The 22,400-nt window shown below is 42.6% G+C and overlaps 1 protein-coding gene across 1 annotated transcript; it reads right to left on the bottom strand.

Moving 5' to 3' along the window:
• Nucleotides 1-1,366: 1,366 nt before the first annotated feature.
• On the bottom strand, nucleotides 1,367-22,149 carry LOC103271875 (PGAP2-interacting protein-like). The gene is made up of 3 exons (XM_008069369.1): nucleotides 22,092-22,149; nucleotides 17,619-17,774; nucleotides 1,367-1,624 (listed from the first exon to the last, which is right to left on the bottom strand). The coding sequence occupies exons 1-3, from the start codon at nucleotides 22,109-22,111 to the stop codon at nucleotides 1,546-1,548; spliced, it is 255 nt and encodes an 84-aa protein (XP_008067560.1). The 5' UTR covers nucleotides 22,112-22,149; the 3' UTR covers nucleotides 1,367-1,545.
• Nucleotides 22,150-22,400: the final 251 nt, after the last annotated feature.

Here is a 22,400-nt window from a genome sequence, read left to right as displayed (position 1 = left end):
TGGCTCACACCTGTAATCCCAGCACTTTGTGAGGGTGAGGTGGGATGATCACTTGAGGCCAGGAGTTCAAGACCAGCCTGGATAACATAGCAAGACTCTGTCTCTCAAGCATCTCCGAACAGGTGTTTAGCCTTCCTTCTCTTCCAATCTACCCATCTAAGGCTACACGCTTTCCTCGACACACCAAACTATCCCACAACTTTGGATGGGCCATCTTTTCCATTACTATTTAGTTCAAGATATTTCTAACTCCCCTTATGGTCTCTTTTTTGACCCAAGTAGATGTTTATTCCAATATTTGTTCCAATACTTGGGGCGTTCTCATCTTTTTTGTTGTTTCTAGCTTAGTTTTGTTATCAGAAAATATACTCTGTATTAACTCAATATCTAACATCCATTGAGCCTAGCTTCCCGATCCAGCATTCAGTCTTTTCTGGCAAGTGCTCTGCATGCACTTGAGAAGGATGGTGACCTGGCGCTCCGGGGAGCACTGTCCTGCACCTGCCACTTGGGTGAAGTGTGGTTGTGCTGTTCAGACTTTCTGCTTGTTTTATTATTTGTTGAGAAAGGCGTGTCGAGACCTCCCCCCTCCATCCACCCATGAGATGGAAGGTAAGATCCCAAGAGCCTGAAGTGGAAATAGGAGGCTGAGACAAAGAGACAGCTACTCTAATTTGCATTAGAAATTAGCAAAAATTAGGGGGAACCAACTCGAGAGGTTAAGAGGGAGACTGCTCAGGGCAGGAGCTGCCACATCAGTGACAGGCACGCGCACACCTTCCTTCTGACATTAGACTTGATCTGTAGACATTTTTCCCTACTTTGTCTCCAAAAGAATTGAAAGCTGCTTGATTTCTGTAGGTTGTCCTTCCACCTCATCAATAAATCATTTTCCTATATTTAACTATTTTTTAATCTTTTCTTTTTTTATTATGAAGATGTGGGATACCGTTCAGGGTTAGATAAACAATGCAGGTACCCTCATTGATGAGATGTGCCCCTCTCTCCCCTAGCAGTTTCCCTCAACTGCCACTCCTACCCTCCCACAGTTTCCCACTACTGTCCATCCCTTTCTTATAGTATTATAATTCTATATTTAACTATTAAAGGCTGGGCACGGTGGCTCATGCCTGTAATCCCAGCACTTTGGGAGGTGGAAGCGGGAAGACTGCTTGAGGCCAGTAGTTTAAGACCATCCTGGGCAATATAATGAGACCCTATCTCTATAAAAAAAAAAAGTAATAACACAAATTTTAAAACTGTTAAAAAGGTAAGACATTGAAATTATTTTATCTCTAATAGTAAAACTTTCTTATTTTACCCTACGTTCTATTTTTTATCAAAAAATTAAGAAGAAAATGATTTGGAGGAATGCTTTTATTAAGCAACATCTTATAAAGTGATGGAACATCCCACTGCAAAGATATCATGCTTTTTAAAAGTTGAGGTTCTTCATGTGTATTTCTCCATTTTCATTCATCTCTTCTTTTCTATATACTTTTATTTTCTTAGACTTGCTCAGTCAATAACTTCTTGTTTTAAATTTCATAAAAAGTATTTGGGAGTATTCATATGAAAGTGATGGCTGTTTTCATAATTGTGTCCTTCTTTGTATGATCCAAATCTAAAAGAGAAGTAATTGACATGTAAACACCATTCAGATAGGTATGTTCTTATGTAAAATTTCACCCAAAATTTATTTTGGTTTTACTTATCTACCACAAAACCAGAACTGATGTGATCAATGTATAAAATCGCAAGTGAACAAGCAGAAAAGGACATGCGTATACGAGAAGGCAAGCTGAAATTGTAACCCCCATGATTACGGATCATCTCCAAAGCCCAACTGCTTGAGGAAGACTGACTGATAACACCGCTGAGAGACCAGTCTGGGTTTTCTCTCTGGTCCTGAGTTTGAGTAATTTCCATTTCATAGGCAAAGGTGGGATGAAACCTGACATGTTCTTCACATTACACTCATGCATGTGTGGAATCTGTCTTGGCACAACTTCCGACTCTTCAATGACAACTCACCTACTTCTCAGATGAATTCCTAATTACAGAGTTCTGATTGATGTTATGGGAGACAGAGGCCCTGGGGAGAAAGCTGGAGCCAAAGTCCATGAGGCCAGGACAGAAGTGCCCCAACAGACAGCCTGATGCAGAGATGGCAGGTCTGAGTATTTTGTCATCTCATACAATAATAATAAGGAATATACAAGTATGCATCATTTTTTTGAGATAGGATCTCACTCTGTCACCCAGGCTAGAGCACAGTGGCACAACCATAGCTCATTGCAGCCTCAAACTCCTTCAAGCAATCCTCCTGCCTCAGCCTTGCTGAGTAGCTGGGACTACCGACATGTGCCACTACCCCAACTAATATTCTAAAAATTTTTTGTAGAGATGAGGTCTTGCTGTATTGCAAAGGCTAGTCTTGAACTCCTGGCTTCAAGTGATCCACCTGCTTCAGCCTCCCAAACCACTGGGCTTACATCATGCCCAGCCAAACTTGACATGACCTTTGAACCTGCTATCCCACAGCTTGAGCTAGACTCTAAGGAAGTAATCAAGGATATGTTTGAAAATCTAAAAAGGAGGCTCCAGAAGACTTTTTATAGCAATAAAGAATAAATGTGCAAAATCAAAAATCACTAGGTTAATTAGCTAAAGTGTGGGACAGTCACACAATGTAATATTATGCAATCATTAAAAATATTGTGAGAAGAGTACTTTATTAAGAATGAAACTTCCTAATGCATGATTTGGATGAAAAAAATCAGATTAACAAATAAAGTGAAAAAAGTAAGATTAATACTAGAGTGAATACGGACATACATGTGCCACACATTTGCAAAACTCGGATAACTACGTGACATATAGACATGTATGCAGGCATGACATCAGCAATATGGCAGAACAGCCTCTCCAGTGCACATACCCTCATGGAAAAGTCTACTTTAACACCTATCCATGTGCAAAAACACCTTCACAAGAGTTAAAGGCTTTGGTGAGACGCTCACAACTGAGTGGAGTGTTGGAGAAGGTGGGAAGGATGGTTTCACACACATACAAACCCCTATCCCCAGAAGGTGCAGCACAAGGAGGAGGGAGACCACCTCTGCTGGGGAAGAGGGAATGAACACCTGGCTTTGCCACAGACTCCAGCACCAGGCCCACTCCAATGGGCATCAGCACAGGGCCACACCCACAGACCGAGCCTCCAGCCATCCCAACACCAGGCCAGCCCCTACGACTCCAGGTATCACACAGGCACCCATGAACCCAACCTTCAGGGCCATCCAAGGCCCCAGGCCATCTCAGTGCCGGGCCAGCCCCTTCAGCCCCAGGTACCAGACAGGTACCCATGAACCCAGCCTCCAGGCCCTTCTCAGCTTCAGGCCAGCCCCTGTGGCCCCTGCCTCTAGTTCAGCTTCCACAGACCTAGCCTCCAGGCCAATACCCACAGACCCAGCCTCTAGACCCAGACCCAAGGCCTGCCCCAGCACTAGGATGGCCACCAGGCCACTCCCGATGGTCCCAGACACCAGGCCAGCATCTTCAGATACAGGCCCCAGACTGGCCCCTGTGAGCCTAGGATCCAGTCCACCTCAGTTCCAGGCTGGTCCCTGTTGCCCAGGTGACAGTGGACCCAGGACCTAGGCCCACTCCAACAATCTCAGGGTACAGGCCCATCACTGGAGACCCTAGCACGGGTCTCAACATAGCAGATTCAGACTCCATGAAACCGGGTTTCGGGCCAGGCCCCATAGACCCAGCACCAGGGTAACTCCCATAGATTCAGGCTCAAGGCCCAACCCCACAGACCCAGGGAGCAGGATGGCCCTTGTGGATTCAGACTCAGGCTCTAGGCCCACCCTGGAGACCCAGTCAACAGACTCATCCCAGTGGACCCCAGTACCAGGCCAGCCCCCAAAGACCCAAGTCCCAGGCCCACACTCCTGTTAACCCAGGCACCAGGCCAGACTGCTCAAGGACTCCAGCAGCAAGCCCACCCATGAATCCCACTAGATGGCACACCTAGAGTCTTTGGACAAGCTCACTGGTAAAGGGCTTTCCCTGCCAAAGTAAATCTGTAAAGACCAGAAGTGGTACCTACTTCTTCAAATGTGCAGACACCTCTGCATACATACAGGATCCCAAATAATCAGAGAAACATGGTACTACCCAAGGAATGAAATAAAGCACCAATAACTGACTCTAAAGAAATATAGATGAAAAACTACCTGACAAAAAAGTCAAAATAATAATCTTAAAGAAAACACAGATAACCAACTGAAAGAAATCTGAAAAATAATACACAAACAAAATGAGAAGTCCAACAAAGAAGCACAATTAAAAGAACCAAACAGAAATTTTGGAGCTAAAGAGTACAATAACTAAGCTGAAATACTCAACAAAGAGCTTCAAAAGGAGAATTAATCAAGCAGAAGAAAGAATCAGTGAGTTCAAGACAGGTCATTTGAAATCACTCAGAGTAACAAAAAGGAAAAAAAATGAAAAAGAATGAAGACACCCTACAGCAATAATGGAACATCATCAAACAACCCAACAGACATAGTATCAGATTTCCAAAACAGTAGAAAAAGAGAAAAGAACAGAAAATGTATTTAAAGAAATAATGACAACAATCCCTCTCCTGGAAATACACCCGGAGGAACTCAAATTACTTTATGAAAAAGAAACTTGCACATGCATGTGTATTGATGCATTATTAACAATAGCAAAAACATGGAACCAACCCCACTGCCCATCAAAAGTGGACTGGATTTTAAAAAATGTGGTACATATACATGATGGAGGATTACACAGTCATAAAGAAGAACAAAATTATGACTTCGCTGCAAATTGGACGGAGTTGGAGACGATCATACTTAGTGATCTACCACAGAAACAAAGAACTGAATACCACATGTTCTCAATCGTAAGTGGGACCTGAGCATTACTCACATTAGTGCAAGGGAGGGACTGGCCATCGTTGAACACTGCCAGAGGAGGATAGGGTGGCAGTGGGGTGCATAACAGCACAAAGGGTACCTAGTCCCAAACCAGGGGAAGTGAAGGCCAGCTGGAGGTCCAAACTTCACCTGTATGCAGCCTACTTGTGTAGTTAATCCTTAATCGTACCCCACATCTCTATAATAAAATATTTTTTTTTAAAAAAAGAAAAGAACTAGCTTAAAAACATGACAGATTTCTCATATCTGGAAGAGAAAATGAACATGCAGATCTGTGAAGCCCAAAGAATCCCAAACAGATCAAATGAGACATTATCATCAAATTCTCAAAGCCAAAGACAAAAAGGAAATTTTGAAAGCAGAAAATGAAAAACAAAAAGAACATTGACGTGAACCCATATGAGACTATCAGTGGATCTACCAGTCAGAAATATTGTGGGCCAAGAGAAATTGAGATGATATATTCTAAGTGCTGAAAGAAAAAACTGCCAACCAAGAATACTACTTAGCAAGGCTGCCCCTCAAGAATGAAGGAGAGGTAAGGACTTTCCCAGAAAAATAACAGCTGTGGGAGTTCATCACCAACAGACTCACTTTATGATAAATACTAAAGGGAGTTCTTCAAGTTGAAACCAAATGATGTTAACTGACACCATGAAAACATATTAAAGTATAAAACTTAATGTAAAGGTGGGGATATAGTCAAATTCAGAATACTCTAATACCATAAAGCTGCTACACAAATCATTTTTAACTCTAGAATAAAAGATAAAAGACAAAAGTATTCATTACAATAAATTGTCAATGGATGAAAGATATATTAAAGATGTAAATTGTGACATCAATCATATAAAATATAGGAGCAGCAGAAGTTAAGTTGTAGAGTTTTTTAGGTAGCAGACAAAGCTGTTGTCACTTTAAAATAAACAATTATGCAAGAGACACCCTTATGGAAATTGGAACTGGTAACCAGCTTGGGGTTCCTGATCAAAACCCCAAGTGCCCATGTCATAAGAGATAAGATAGACCTCATCAAACTGACAAGCTTCTGCAATGCCAAAGAAACCACTGAAAGAGCAGGAGAGAGCCCACAGACTGGCAAAAACATTTGCCAATTGTATACCTGACAAAGCCCTAACATCTAGGATCTACAAGAAACTCAAATGTGCCAAAAAGAAAAACAAACAGTCCCATTACAAAGTAGGCAAAAGATATGAATAGACACTTCTCAAAGACATACGAACAGTGAACAGATACACGAAAAAGTGCTCGGTCTCACTAGTCATCAAAGAAATGCAAATTAAAACCACACTGAGATACCACCTAACTCCAGTCAGGATGATCATCATCAAAAACTCAAAAAATAACAGACGCTGAAGAGGATGTGGCAGAAAAGGAACATTTCTACACTGTTGGTGGGAGTGTAAACTAGTAGAGCCTCTGTGGAAAACAGTGTGGCGATTTCTAAAAGATCTAAAAATCTACCTCTCACATGACCCTGCAATCCCCCTAACTGGGAATATACCCGGAGGAACACAAATCACTCTATGAAAAAGATACCTGCATATGCATGTTTATTGCAGCATTATTTACAATAGCAAAAAGTGGAACCAACTGTGCTGCCCATCAAAAGAGGACTGGATTTTTTTAAAAAGTGGTATATATACACAGTGGAATATTATAGTCATGAAGGACAAAATTATCAATTTTGCAGCAGCTTGGATGGACTTAGAGACTATAATAATGAGTGATCTATCATAGAAACAAAGAACTGAGTACCACATGTTCACACTCATAAGTGGACCTTGAACAATTATCATGATATTATAAGAAAGGAATTGGCAGTAGTTGCAAATTGCTGGGGGAGGGAAGGGGCACATCTCATCACAAGGGTACCTGCATAATGAACATTTGTATACCTAACCCTGAATTGTACCTCACATCTTTAAAATAAAAGAAAGAAACAACAACAAAAATAAACAATTAGAAGATGCCTTGGTAACTACAAAGAAAAATCCTGTAATATATACAAGAAGATATCAGAGGATATCAAAGGAAGGAATCAAAGCACACCACTACAAAAAAAGAAAATCCACACAAAAAAAAAGGTAACAAGAGAGAAAGAATCAAATAAAGGAACTATAAAATAGTCCGAAAACAACAAAATAGAAGTACTAAGTCTTTAACTATCAATAATTACTTTAAATGCAAAGGGATTAAATTCTCTAATCAAAAGACACAGAGTGTCTGAGTGGATTAAAAAAATAAGATCCAACTACATATTGCCTATAAGAAACTCACTTTAGCTTTAAGGATGTGCATAGGCTGAAAGTGAAGTTATGGAAGAAGCTATTTCATGCAAATGGTAGCCAAAAGAGAGCAGGGATGGCTTTGTTTATATTGGACAAAATAGATTTTAAGTGAACTGTCACAAAATACAAAGAAGGTTATTATATAATGGTTAAAAAAAGTCAATTATTCAATGGGATATAACAATCATAAGTATATGTGCATATAGCATCAGAACACCTAAATATATGAGGGACCCCCCAAAAAACCCAGAATTTAAATAAAAAATTGTGTATTTATTCTTATATGCTTAAACTTCGGTCTGATGCAATACACCTACCAAGATGCTTATTCCACTGCTCAAATCAGTTTTGAACTCATTCATTTTTTTTTTTTGAGTTGGTGTCTCACTCCATTGCCCAGGCTGGAGTGCAGTGGCATGCTCATGGCCTCCCCAGCTTTGACCCACTGGCCTCCGGTGATCCTTCCGCCTCAGTCTTCCAAGTAGCCGGAACTACAGGCAAGTGCTATCATGCCTGGCTAATTTTTGATTTATTGTAGAGACGAGGGCTCGCCAAGTTGCCTGGGCTGGTCTCGAACCCTCAGGCTCAGGCAATCCACTCACCTCGGCCTCCCAAAGTGCTGGGATTACAGGCTGAGGCACCGATCCCGGCCTGAACTCATCAATTTTTATGCTTTTTAGTGCTCCTGCCATTTTTTGTTTCACCTCTTCCACATTGGCAAAACGTTTGCCTTTGAGGACTTTTTTTTTTTTTAATTGGAGAAACAAAAAAGTTGCTCAGGGCAAGATTGGGTGAATAGGGAGAGTGGGACATGGGAGCAATGCCATTTTTGGTCAAAAACTGCTGAACCCTCAGCGTGATGTGGGCAGATTTGTCCAAAATCATCTACCATAAAATGGGCAAACGGGTTAAAAGGATCTCAAAAAAAAAATTTTTTTTTCACTAAAGATGAACACAGCCTCTCACAACAACACTAGCTGGTACACTGATGCCGATGGGTTCTTAGAATACTCACCTAGTGGGGACAGCCTGCACTACAAGGAGCCCATCTTCTAAAAAATAATTTTGTTTTTCTGGGTCCCCCCTTGTATAAAGAAAAAGGAGAACTAGACACTAATATAATAGTAGTAGGAGACTTCAATACCCCATACTTTCTTTTCTTTCTTTCTTTCTTTCTTTTTTTTTTTTGATCTGGAGTCTCACTGGAGTGCAGTGGCATGCTTATGGTCACTGCAGCCTCTACCTGCTGGGTTCAGGCAATCCTTCCACCTCAGCCTTCTAAGTAGCTAGAACCACAGGCACGCCACCACACTCAGTTGATTTTTTGATTTATTATAGAGATGAGGTCTCGCCAAATTGCCCAGACTGGTCTCAAACCCATGGCCTCAGGCAATCCTCTCACCTTGGCCTCCCAGAGTGCTGGGATTATAGGTGTGAGCCACCACGCCTGGAAAAGTTTACAGAAATAGATGTCTACATTAAGAAAAAAAAAGGCTGAGCGTGATGGCTCATGCCTATAATCCCAGCCCTTTGGGAGACTGAGGTGAGAGGATTGCGTGAGCCCATGAGTTCAAGACCAACCTGGGCAACTTGGGGACATCTCACCTCTACAATAAATCAAGAAAAATTAGCCGGGCGTGATGGCACATGCCTGTGGTTCCAGCTACTTGAAAGGCTGAGGTGGAAGGAGCTCCTGAGCCCAGCATGTTGAGGCTGCGGTGGCCGTGAATGTGCCACTGCCCTCCAGCCTGGGCGACAAAAAAAAAAAGAGAGAGAGAAAGAGAGAGAAAAGAAACATCTAAAAAAACCTAAATTTACACCTCAAGGTACTCAAAAAAGAAGAACAAACTAAGTCCAACATCAGTAGAAGAAAAGAAACAACAGAAATCAGAGCAAAAATAACGAAATAGAGAAGGGAAAAACAACAGAAAACATCAATGAAACTAAGAGTTTTATGAAAAGATAAACAAAATGGGAAAATCTTTAGCTAAATTTACTAATAAAAATAAAACAAAGATATAAAATTGTAAATCAAAATAGAGACATTACAACTGATAACACAGAAACACAAAGGATGATAAGTGACTACTATGAACAAGTTTACGCCAACGTAGATAACAGAATAAATGAATCAATTCATGTAACATACAATTTACTAAGACTAAATTAAGAAGAAATACAAAATTTGAGCAGTCCAATAATGAGTAAGGAGATTGAGTCAGTAATCAAAAACCTCCCAGCAGAGAAAAACTCAGGGCCTGGTGGCTTCATTGGTGAATTTTATGCAATATTTAAAGAAATATGAATGACACTCTTTTTCAAACTCTCCTGCAATATTAAAGAGGAAGGAACACTTGCAAACTCATTTTATAAGGCCAGCATTATCCTGATACCAAAGCCAGGCAACGATGCTAAAGAAAAAAAAAATTATAGGATAATGTCCTTGATGAACACATATGTAAAAATGCTTAACAAAATACTAGCAAACCAAATTCAGCAGCATATTAAAAGAATCATATACCATGATCAAATCAGATTTAACAATGGGATGCAAGGATGGTTCAACATATGCAAATAAATAAATGTGAAACACCATATGATCACATGAAGGACAAAAACCATATGATCATCTCAAGAGATACAGAAAAAGCATTTAATAAAATTCAACATCTTTTCATGATAAAAACTCAACAAATTAGGCATAGAAGAAATGGACTTTATCATAATAAAGGCCATATATGACAAGCCCATAGTGAAAAGTTGAAAGCTTTTCCTCTAAGATCAGGATCAAGACAAGGCTGCTCACTCTCATAACTTCTATTCAACATAGAAATGGATGTTTTAACCAGAGCAATTAGGCAAGAAGAATAAGTTAAACTGACACTATTTGCAGATGAATATATATATTCATATATATATTCCACCAAATATATATATTCCACTGAAATATAACTAATAAACTGAGTAAAGTTGCAAAATTAAAAATCAACATACAAAAATCAGTAGCATTTCTTTACACTACCAATGAACTATATGAAAAAGAAAGCAAGAAAACAATCCCAGTTACACAGCATTAAAAAGTACTTAAGAATACATTTAACCAAGGAGATGAAAGATTTGCACACTGGAAACTATAAAACATTGATGAAAGAAATTAAAGATTAAGCAGGATTGATAGTAGTGGGAATCTGCCTGGGAAGGGGGGGCACACCTCATCAACAGGGGTACCCGCATAATGAACATTTGTATACCCAACCATGTATTATACCCCACATCTTTAAAATAAAAAAAGGGGAAAAAAAGAAATTAAAGATTACACAAAGTAATGGAAAGATATCTGGTGCTCATGAATTAGAAGAACTAATATTGTTAAAATGTCTATACTACTCAAAGCAGTGTACAGATTTAATGCAATCCTTATCAAAATTCCAATGACATTTTTCACAAAAATAGGAAAAAACTAAAATTCATACAGAACCACAAAAGAACTCAAATGGTCTAATCATGAGCAAAAAGAACAAAGCTGGAGGCATCACACCTGATTTCAAACTATACTACAAAGCTGTAGTAATCAAAACAACATAGTAGTGACATAAAAATAGACATATATGCCAATGGAATAGAATGGAGATCCTAGAAATAAATCCACACATTTACAGTCAGTTGATCTTTGACAAAGGTCTCACAAACACTCAATGGGGAAAGGATAGTCTCTTCAAAAAATGATGTTGGGAAAACTGAAGACCCACATACAAATGAATGAAATTGGACTTTTACCTCATACCCTATTAAAAAAATCAGCTGAAAATAGATTAGAGACTTATGAGTTTGAAACTGTAAAACTGCTAGAAGAAAACATCAAGGCAAAGCTTCCTGAAGTTGGTCTGGGCAATGATTTTTTAAAATATGATTCCCAAAACATAGGCAACAATAGCAAAAATAGACACATGGGATCATGTCAAACTAAAAAGCTTCTGTACAGCAAAGGAAACAATCCACAGAGTGGAGAGACTATCTGTAGAATGAAAGAAAAGATTTGCAATACATATACAGGTTGAGGATCCCTTTCCCAAAATACTTGAGGCCAGAGTGTTTCATATTTTAGTTTTCATGTTTTGGAATATTTGTATTATTCTTACCAGCTGAGCATCCCAAATCCAAAAGTCTGAAATCTGAAATGCACAAATGAGCACTTCTTTGCACATCATGTCAGCATTCAAAACGTTTCAGATTTTGAGGCATTTTGGTTTTGGATTTTTGGATTTGGATAATCAACCAGTATCTGGTATAGGGTTAATATCCAAACCACGAGGTGAGAAGATTGCCTGAGTCCACAGGTTTGAGACCAGGCTGGGCAACTTTGTGAGACCTCATCTCTACAATAAATCAAAAAAATAGCTGGGTGTGGTAGCGTGCGCCTGTAGTTCTGGCTACTTGGAAGGCTGAGGCAGAAGGATCACCTGAGCCCAGCAGGTTGATGCTGGGGTGGCCGTGAGCATGCCACTCCACTCCATTCTGGACGATGGAGTGAAACTCCAACTAAAAAAAAAAAAAAAACCCTAACTATATAAGGAACTCAAACAACATAATAGCAAGAACACAAATAAATCAATCAGTTAAAAATGGGCAAAGAACCTGAATAGATATTTCTTAAAAGAAGACATCCCAATAGCCAACAGGCTTGTGAAAAAATTGCTCAATGTCCCTAGTCAGGAAAAATTAAAACCACAGTGAGATGTCACCTTACGCTGGTTAGAATGGCTAATATAAAAAAGACAAGATAACTAACAAGTGTTGGCAAAGAGGCAGAGAAAAAGAAACACTTATATACTATTGCAGGAATGTAAACTGGTACCACCACTACAAAAAACATTATGGAAGTTCCTTCAAAAATTAAAAATACAACTACCATCTGATCTAGCAATCCCACTTCTTGGTATAAATTCAAAAGAAAGAAATTAACGTTTTGGGTTTTTTTTTTTTTTTTTTGAATTGAAGTCTCACTCTGTCGCCAGGCTGGAGTGCAGTGGCACACTCACGGCCACCACAGCTTCAACCCAGTGGGCTCAGGTGGTCCTTCTGCCTCAGTCTTCTAAGTAGCTGAAACTACAGGTGCACGCCACCGTACGTGGGTAATTTTTTGATTTATTGTAAAAACAAGGTCTCACATGTTGCTCAGGCTGGTCTTCAACTCTGGGCTCAGGTAGTCCTTTCACCTCAGCCTCCCAAAGTATGGGATTACAGGCATAAGCCACCACGCCAGGCTAGAAATTAATGTTGAAGAAATATCTACACTCCCATGTTCATCACAGCATTATTCACAACAACCAAGATATTAAATTAACCTAAGTGTCCACTGGCATAATAACGGATAAACGCAATATATATATTTCTTTATATTACATTTTCTTTCTTTATCCATTTTATATATATTTATATATAAACTACAAGTTTATATAAAAATATATTAATACATTTCCATGTATATGGAATACTATTCAACTTTAAAAAAAGAAGAAAATCCTGTCCTTTGCAGCAACACAGATGAACTGAGAAGACATTATGCTAAGTGAAAATAATCCAGCCACAGAAAGACAAATACTTCATCACTTCATTCATTGGTGGAATCCAAACATGTTGAACTCCCAGAAGCAAAGAGAATGGCGGCCATCAGGGGCAGGAGGAGGCAGGGGTTGGAAAGATGTTGGTGAAAAGATACAGGCCGGGCTCAGTGGGTGGCTCAGCCTGTAATCCCAGCACTTTGGGAGGCCAAGGCAAGTGGATTGCCTGAGCCCGTGGGTTCGAGACCCATCTGTGCAACTTGGCAAGACCTCGCTTCTACAATAAATCAAAAATTAGCCGGGCGTGGTAATGCACACCTGTAGTTCCGGCTACTTGGAAGGCTGAGGCAGAAGGATTGCCGGAGCCCAGCAGGTTGAGGCTATGGTGACTGGGAGCATGCCGCTGCACTCCAGTCTGGGAGACAGAGTGAGACTCCAACTCAAAAAAAAAAAAAAGATGCAAAGTTTCAATTAGCAGGGATCCTCCTGGAGATCTATTGTAAAGCATTATGACTTTAGCTAAGAATAATAGGTTGTACATTTGAAAATTGCCAAGAGTAGGTCGACAACATTCTCACCACAATTTACAAATGAAGGTCAGCCTCCTGCCTATGCTTTTGTTATTTTCATAATTAAACTGAGTGGGAAAATAACCTCGTTCCCATCACAGTCGATTTGGTTGGATCCACAGTTGTGGTTAGCCAAAAGTATTTCCTCTGGATTTCGCCACACTCCTGGTAGATAAAGAACAGGACACAAGAACAGCTTTTCCTCCCAGGTTTTCAGGCTTCCCTTGAAGAAGTCATCTCAATTAGCAAAAGAAGTAAGCTTTCCATTTCACTTCTGCTGTTACTATTGCAGGGACTGATTGAGACTGACACACTAGTCTAAGACCTTCCTTGCCATTCAAACCTCAAGTAAGCTGGGAGGTGGGCATGACCCTTTCCCTCATTTTAGACAAGGAACTCCAGGTTTAGTGAGGGAAGTATCTGGCCCACAGTGACCCTGCTGTTCACTGGCAAGAGTGAGGCCCTGAACCCCAGAGTCCAGGTTCCCCCAACCTTATCACACCCGATGCTGGGTGAGATAAAGGCAGGAACTGGAACCATCAAGACACTCCTCCAGACAACCCACAGACTAGGAAAAAATATTTGCCAACTGCATATCTGACAGGCCTAACATCCAGGATCTGCAAGAAACTTAAATGTGTCGAAAAAAAAAATCAAGCCGGGCTCGGTGGCTCAGCCTGTAATCCTGAGCCTTGGGAGGCTGAGGTGAGTGGATTGCCTGAGCCCGTGGGTTTGAGACCCACCTGGGCAACTTGGCGAGACCTCATCTCCACAATAAATCAAAAATTAGCCGGGGGTGGTAGCACGCGCCTGTAGTCCCAGCTCCTTGGAAGGCTGAGACGGAAGGATCGCCGGAGCCCAGCAGATCGAGGCTGTGGTAGCCAGGAGTGTGCCACTGCACCCCAGTCCGGGCGACAGAGCGAGACTCCAACTCAAAAAAAAAAAAAAATCAAACAACTCTATTAAAAAGTGGGCAAAATAGATAGTTCTCAAAAGACACGGGCAGCCAACAGACACATGAAAAAATGCTCAGCCTCACTCATCAGAAAAATGCAAATCTAAACCACATTGAGATACCACCTAACTCCAGTAAGAATGGCCATCATTAATAAAACAACAGCAGATACTGGTAAGGATGCAGAGAAAAGGGAACGCTTCTATACTGTTAGTGGGAATGCAAATTAGTTCAACCTCTATGGAAAACAGTGTGGTGATGCCTAAAATAACTAGAAATTGGCCATCTTTACAACAGCAATCCCCCTTCTGGGAATATACCCAGAAGAACTTAAATCACTCTACAAAAAAGATACCTGCATATGTATGTTTATCGCAGCACTATTCACTGTAGTGGGGATGGGAGAGAAGGTTGTGGTTAAAACAACTCATCATATAAGCCTTGCAAAGGGAGCACCGAGTTGCAACAGCCCAAAAAAGCTAACAATGTGCTCTAGCAGCGCCCTGTTACTAATTGCTTTACTGCCAATATCTGCTTCCCCGAGACCCACATCCCAAAGCTGTGTGACTGATAATGTCCTGGTACCAACTGTCAGTGTTGGCTTTCCTAAGGCTGCATTTCAGAGACAAGTGATTAACAACATCCCTGATAGTGACTGGTTTAATGCGGACATCTGCACTTCAAGGCCGAGGGATCAGACTCAATAGTACCAACATCTGCATTTGAAGGCCAGGCAGCCGACAACTCAAACTCCCAAAACTGCTTTTTGGTGCCCAAGCCTAAACTCCCTAAAACTGCCTCTCGTGCCCAGTAAACCTGCCTACAAGAGAACAGAGGCTGGTTTCTCTCTATAGAGCCAGCCACCACCTCCCTTTCTTTTCTTTTCTTTAATAAACCTTTTCAATCACCAGCTGCTCATGTCTTTCTTCTTGGCATAGTTACATTCACAATAGCAAAAACATGGAACCAACCATGCTGTGCATCGAAAAAGGACTGGATTTAAAAAAAATTGGTACATATATACAATGGAATATTATGCAGTCATAAAGAAGAACAAAATCATGGACTTCACAGCAACTTGGATGGATGTAGAATCTATAATACTCAGTGATTTATCACAGAAACAAAGAACTCACTCATAAGTGGACCCTGAACATTAATCATAATACTATAAGAAAGGGATTGGCAGTAGTGGGATACTGCCGGGGTGGTTTGGGGGACACAACATTAGTAAGGTATCTGATCTCAAACCAGGCAAAGTGGGGACCAAAGGGAGGCCCAAACTTTACCTGTATGATGATCACTTGTATACCTAATCCTGAACGGTACCCCACATATTTAAAATAAAATAAAAAAATTTTAAAAGACACTCCTCCATCCATTGCCTAGGCTTCACTACAACTATCCCTTGTTGTCAGGAGAGACAAGGAAGAAAAAGAGAGTGGGAAGAGGTCTCCCCCCACCCCACTGAGAAACTTCTACAGCTGTTAGCTGGTAAAAGTAGTAGAAATGGGCTGGGGTCAGTGGCTTAGCCTGTAATCCCAGCATTTCGGGAGGCCAAGGCAAGTGGATTGCCTGAGCCCGTGAGTTCAAGACCAGTCCAGGCAACTTAGCGAGACCTCATCTCTACAATAAATAAAAAATTAGCCGGGTGTAGTAGCACACATCTGTAGTTCTGGCTACTTGGAAGGCTGAGGTGGAAGGATCGCCGGAGCCCAGCAGGTTGAAGCTAGAGTGGCCGTGAGTGTGCCATGGCACTTCAGCATGGATGACAGAGTGAGACTCCAACTCAAAAAAAAAATAGTAGAAAGGTCAAATGATAATAATGCCTAGGCCATGTTCTGTGTCTGATTTACAAGGAAGGTTTCTCTGATTATCCAGTCGTGGGGGAGAAAAGAACACAAATTCCAAGTCATGTGTTGTGCTGCAAATAGGTTGATCAGGTAACCTCTACAGAAAACTGAACCAAACCCAATACAGTTCACATGGTAGAGTATCTGCAATATAAATGCGCTATCCACTCGCCAAGTTCTTAACCCACCTGCGCATTAGAATGACCCAGAAAGAACTATTTAAATCCCTAGACCAGGCACAGCCCCACGAGGTCCTGATGGACTGATCTAGGGTGGGCTGGCATTTGGTTTTGGTCCTTTTTTTTTTTGGATTTGGGGTCACACTCTGTCGCCCAGGTTGGAGTGCAGTGACATGATCCCAACTCACCCCAACTTCAACCTCCTGGGCTCAGATGATCCTTCCACCTCAGCCTTCTGAGTAGCTGGGACTACAGGTACATGCCACCGCATTTAGCTTTAAATTTTGTACAGCTAAGCCGGGCTTGGTAGCTCAGCCTGTAATCCCGCGCCTTGGGAGGCTGAGGTGAGTGGATTGCCTGAGCCCGCAGGTTCGAGACCCTCCTGGGCAACTTGGCGAGACCTCACCTCTACAATAAATCAAAAAATTAGCCAGGCGTGGTAGCACGTGCCTGTAGTTCCAGCTACTTGGAAGGCTGAGGCGGAAGGATCGCCGGAGCCCAGCAGGTCGAGGCTGCAGTGGCCAGTAGCGGCCACTGCACTCCAGTCTGGGTGACAGAGTGAGACTCCAACTCAAAAAAAAAAAAAAATTTGTACAGAGAAGGTCTTGCTATGTTGCCCAGGTGGCTCTTGAACTGGCTTTAAGTGATCCTCCCTCCTCTGCCTCCCAAAGTGCTAGGGTTACAGGCATGAGTCAATGGGCCTGCCACAATGGCAGCTTTAAAAACTCCCCAGAAGAATCTAACGTGCAGCCAGCAGGCCCAATACACTACCAGCTTCCTCCCGCTCCTTAGCTTTGACACTTGCCATGGAAGTCTAGTGAAGTCATTTCCTGTTCCTCAGCCTGCACGTCCGCATCTCTATGATGGGGTCACAAGAGGACCAATCAATGAGGATTAATTAAGATAACACACAGAGTGCCTAGAAGAGGGTCTGGGCATCGTGGCATGCAGACACTAGCTACTGTAGAGATGTCGACAACAATGATGACGATGTGCCCCTTTTCACCTGAGGTTACAACATGCTTCTAATTCCAAAAGCCAAGCCTGTAACTTCACTCCAAGCAGGGTTTTATTATCTTTACGTGGGCTCCCTCACCTGGAATGCACCTGCAGAACCAATTCTAACTCCTAGCTCATTTTGAGGCCACCTGTAAGTTTCCTAGAGGGGCAAGGAGCCTATAACTGCAGTCCACAACCCAAAGGAACTCACCTGGGGTTAAAGCGAATTTTCTTAGGAACCTTCCTGTGGTCTATGACCACGTTCTGGTTGTCTCTATAATGAACGGGGTTGTCCGGGATCCTAAATTTGGCCATCTGAATTTCAGAATCACTCAGTCCAGCATGGGAAATTCTGGCATACCCCAACCTGAAGCAGAAACAGAAATGGCTTGTAAAGGTTTTATCATCACAGAAGTCCAACAAGAGTTAAGTGATGGCACCTTCATTCTTAAGCCAAGTTCTCATTTCTAACTCTACTCCGTATGTCACAGCCAGAATTCACTTGATGAAGTCATCCCTATATTAATAAAAATATTGAGTTCATGATATACACGGACAAGGAAGGTACACATGGATGTAATTAACTGAACGGTCTTAGCAACCACACTTTACTTTTTCGCACTAATGAACATTCTGTCTATAAAAATTGCCTCCCACACAATTATGGTTTGAGTGAATAACAGGAATTCCACCAAGTGAGTGCAGCATATGCCTCAATTCTTTCTTACCTTTAAAAACCCAAACGCCACCACGGGCATATTTCAGCCACATTTATGAGTCTCAAGTCAAAGATTTCATGTCTCAAGAAAATTCCACATTCTGCGTTGGCTCAGAGATTTCGGTTCTCCAGGAAATTCAAAGCACTTTACAGATATGACCCTAATAGTTCTTGCTGGAAAGTTCAGATGGCAAAACCGGGGAACTGCGAGTGGCAGCGGGTTCTTTTTACTTTATTTATATTTTGTCTCTAGGTTGGCTTTGGCCCTCTGATAATATTTATTCAATGAGGTAAGTGTACATATACATTCAGCTAAGTCAATACATATACATATGGAGTCCTGCTATGCACAGGCAGCGTTCCAGGTACTGTGGATAAGTCGTGAACAAAACAAGTCCTTGTCCTCGGGGTGCTTTCATCCTGGCTAGGAAGGACGCATTAAACGCACACGTGTATGCAATCAAATGGTGACAAGGTAGGTCTGGGTAAACAGAGCAATAGGCAGGGAGTGCTGAGTGGGAAGGGTTGATATTGTTTGTTCTGAGTTGGAGTTTCACTCAGTCATCCAGGCTGTAGTGCAGTGGAATGATCATGGCTCATTGCAGCCTCGACCTTTCAGGCTCAGGTGATCCTCCTACTTCAGCCTCCCAAGTAGCTGGCCATGGCTTTGACCTCAGATTTGAGGCTGTTGTTTTGAGAGTGAGATGGCAATCCACCCAAGGGCCTGACAGGGCCTGCGACTGCTACTGTATGGAAGGTAGCTTTCAGGGAAACAGTTGAGGCAGGGAGGCCAGTTAGGAAGCCACTGTAGTGATTTAGGTAAAAGGCGACAGGGGGGACCAGAGTGCCAGGGGAGAGAAGCTCTTCAAAGTCTGAAACTCTAAACAACAACGACACAGAACCAGAACCCAGAGTTTGTCAGTGGGGGCGGGGGGACCCAGAAGTAGCTCTGAGCTGTCACACAGGCTGGAGCATCATCTATGCTCACATCTTGGAGCCTAGTGGTTCCTTGTGATGTCAGGTTGCTGTTCCTGGTAAATCTAGCCTATTTATTTCCCAAATCGCCAAAATCAAAGCTCACACGATTGACACCGCCTTCAAGGACACACCAGAAGTCCTTAAAACTAAGGAACTCAACAGTTCAAATCTTTCTCTAAAACAGGGAATCTCCTATTGTTAGCCAGTGAGCATTTATTAAGCACCTACTATGTGCAGGGTATGCAAGTAGGTGAATGAGATAAAGTTTACAGATTTGACTGGGCACAGTGGTTCATGCCTATAATCCCAGCGCTTTGGGAGGTGGAGGCGGGATGATTGCCTGAGCTCAGGAGTTCAAGACCAGACTGGGCAACTTGGAGAGACCTTGTTTCTACAATAACTCAAAAAATTAGCTGGGTGTGGTGGCGCGTGCCTGTAGTTCCAGCTACTTGGAAGGCTGAGGCAGAAGGATCGCCTGATCCCAGCAGGTTGAGGCTGTGGTGGCCGTGAGTGTGCCACTGCACTCCAGCCTGGGTGACAGTGAAACTCCAACTCAAAAAAAAAAATTTACAGAATTGGTTTTGTGTACAGAAACTTCATGAAGGTGGATCTCCTTAAAATCACCTTCCTAATCACCAGAGCCCAACAGGTCAACACTGGGGTAGCCATGAGTATGCCACTGCACTCCAGCCTGGGCGATAGAATGAGACTCCAACTCAAAAAAACAAAAAACCAAAAAAACACCTTCCTATCTGTCATGGGCCTAATGTTGTGTTTCCACTAACACTCACACGTTAAGGCCCTAACCCCGTGTGGCACTACTTGGCGGTAGCTAAGGAAATCATGAGGTTAAATGATCATGGTGGAAGGGAGGGTGGATTCCATAGGACGAATGTCCTTATAAAAAGGGACACCCGAGTGGTTGCTCTCTCTGCAGCCACGGGACAAGGAAAAGCCATATGGGACACAGCAGGGGGGTGTCACCTGCCACCTGAGATCCCTCACCGGACACCAGCCCTCCGGCACCTTGCTCTCAGACTTGCAGTCTCCAGAGCCATCTCAGTCTCTCCAGGGCCTCCCTGGCCCAATAGTCAGCATACAACTCCACGAGGCTGTCCAAGAACCGGAAAGGTCCCCATCTTTCTAAGGAACATCCAAAGTCCAGAGGAGGGTTCACAGAGCCCAGCAAGATCCGCTGCCTCCCTCCTGCCCACTCTCCCCTCACCTCCTCTGCCAGCCCCGCCTCCTGCTACACACACTTTCCAGCCCGCTGGCCTCACATCTCAACACATCGGCTCTCCTGCCTTGGGGCTATTGTACCAGCTGACCCCTCTCCCGGGAAGGGTCCTCTCCAGGTGGCCACATGACCCACTCCTTCAAATGTTGGCTCTAATGTCATCTTCTCAGTCGGAGTTGAAAGCCCCCCACCTACAACTGGACCCACTTCCATATTCTGGGGGCTCCTTCCCCTGCTCTGTTTCTCCCATCAATCTCATCACTTTTTTTTTCTTTTTTGAGTTGGGGTTTCACTCTGTCGCCCAGGCTGGAGTGTAGTGGCACAATCATGGCTCACCGCAGCCTCCACCTCCAGTATCCTCCTGCCTCGGCCTTCTGAGTAGCTGGGACGAGAGGCCTGTGCTACCACACCTAGCTAATTATTTTTTCTTATTTTGTAGAGACTAAGTCTCCCTATGTTGCCCAGGCTGGTCTCAAACTCCTGGGCTCAAATGATCCTCCTGCCTCCCAAAGTGCTGGGATTACAGGCATGAGCCACCACACCCAGCCTTCTTCTTCTTTTTTTTAAATCATACATATCTCCACTTGTCCTTATTTGCCTATTTCCTGTCTCCTCCCACTGGAATGTAAGCTCTGAGTGACAGATTTGGTTTTGTCCCTATTATACTCACTCTTTAGAACAATCCCTGGCACATAGTGAATATTTAACCAATACTTATTGAATAAATGCATGAATAAACGAAGGAATGGTCAGGCCCTCTATCTGTGTGATTAAACTACTCTTTGCTTTATTTAAAGAAATGCTGCCTTCAAAATGATTTATTTAGTTACATCTTTCAATCTCTATGCTTTTTCAGCTGGATCCCACATACATATGTGTCCAGTCACACGTCACTTAATAATGGGAATACATTCTGAGAAACGCGTCATAAGGTGAGCTCATCTCTGTGGGACTATCGCAGAATGCACTTACACATCTCAGAAGTCCAGCCCACCACACACCTAGGCTGTATTGTCCAGCCTGTTGCTCCCAGGTTTCAGATCTGCACAGCATGTCACTATACTAAATATGACACACAAGTGTAACACATGTATGTGCCTAAACATAGAAAAGTACAGTAAAAGCATGGCATTAGAATTTGGTGGGACATTCATTGCACATGCAGGCCTCTGAGATCACAACTGCAATGCCATTACACAGCACATGTCTATATCCAAATACATTATCAAGTAAAACATGCATAGACACACATGTAAACACAGCCACATGCAGCTGTGACACATTTGGGTAACATTTTCATGAGATAATATTTTTAAATACATAGTTCACCTTACCATCTCTCCACAGTTTAGTAGTGGCTGCAGCCGTGCGTGAACTTAGTCGGGGTTATGGATTTGAAGCTGGCAGAACTGGAATTCAAGCCCAGGACGCCCTCATTCCCTAGCTCACCACAACCACATTCCAGTACGGTACCAAGTTGAGCACATACCAATGCCACTTACAGTGCTTAATAGCTCACCTGATGACCTCGTGATGTAACTAGGCTGAATTCACTTAGCAATTTATACCTTCATAAGTCACAAGACCATGTCTCGGAAAAAAAAATTTTGAACTGTGCAACTAGCAGAATCAATGTTTATAAAAAGTAACAAAAATCAATTGCTCCCGTCAAGTTTTTCCTTCTGGTGATAGACCCAGAAGATCATAGCAATAATACACGGAAAAAATCAAAATCCTAGGCACGTGCTCACCTGATCAGCCCCCGGTACATGATGTACTCACACCACCTGTTGTAGTCCGAGCTGTCGATGTCCTAGGAAAGAGGACAGAGCATGTCTGAAACAGAAGCAACAACTCTATCACGTCGTGTGCTCCGGAGACTGTGGGAGTGCGGGACTGCCGCCTTCTATGCGTGCTACTTTCTTCTCCAGCTCCTGCAGCTCCTTGGAGGCCCACAAGATGTGTCTGTGCTAGGGTGCTTCCTGGGAACCTACTCTGTGCCTGTCCAGCCCCCATGCCACACACCAGGAATGCAAAGAGGAAGGTGGGCTGGAGAGTGA

The sequence above is a fragment of the Carlito syrichta genome, unplaced genomic scaffold (assembly GCF_000164805.1).
Source record: "Carlito syrichta isolate Samal-C Ts95f unplaced genomic scaffold, Tarsius_syrichta-2.0.1 Scaffold311961, whole genome shotgun sequence".
Lineage (NCBI taxonomy): Eukaryota > Metazoa > Chordata > Mammalia > Primates > Tarsiidae > Carlito > Carlito syrichta.
Note: the sequence above shows the minus strand (reverse complement) of the source record. Positions and strands in the feature narration are given on the sequence as shown.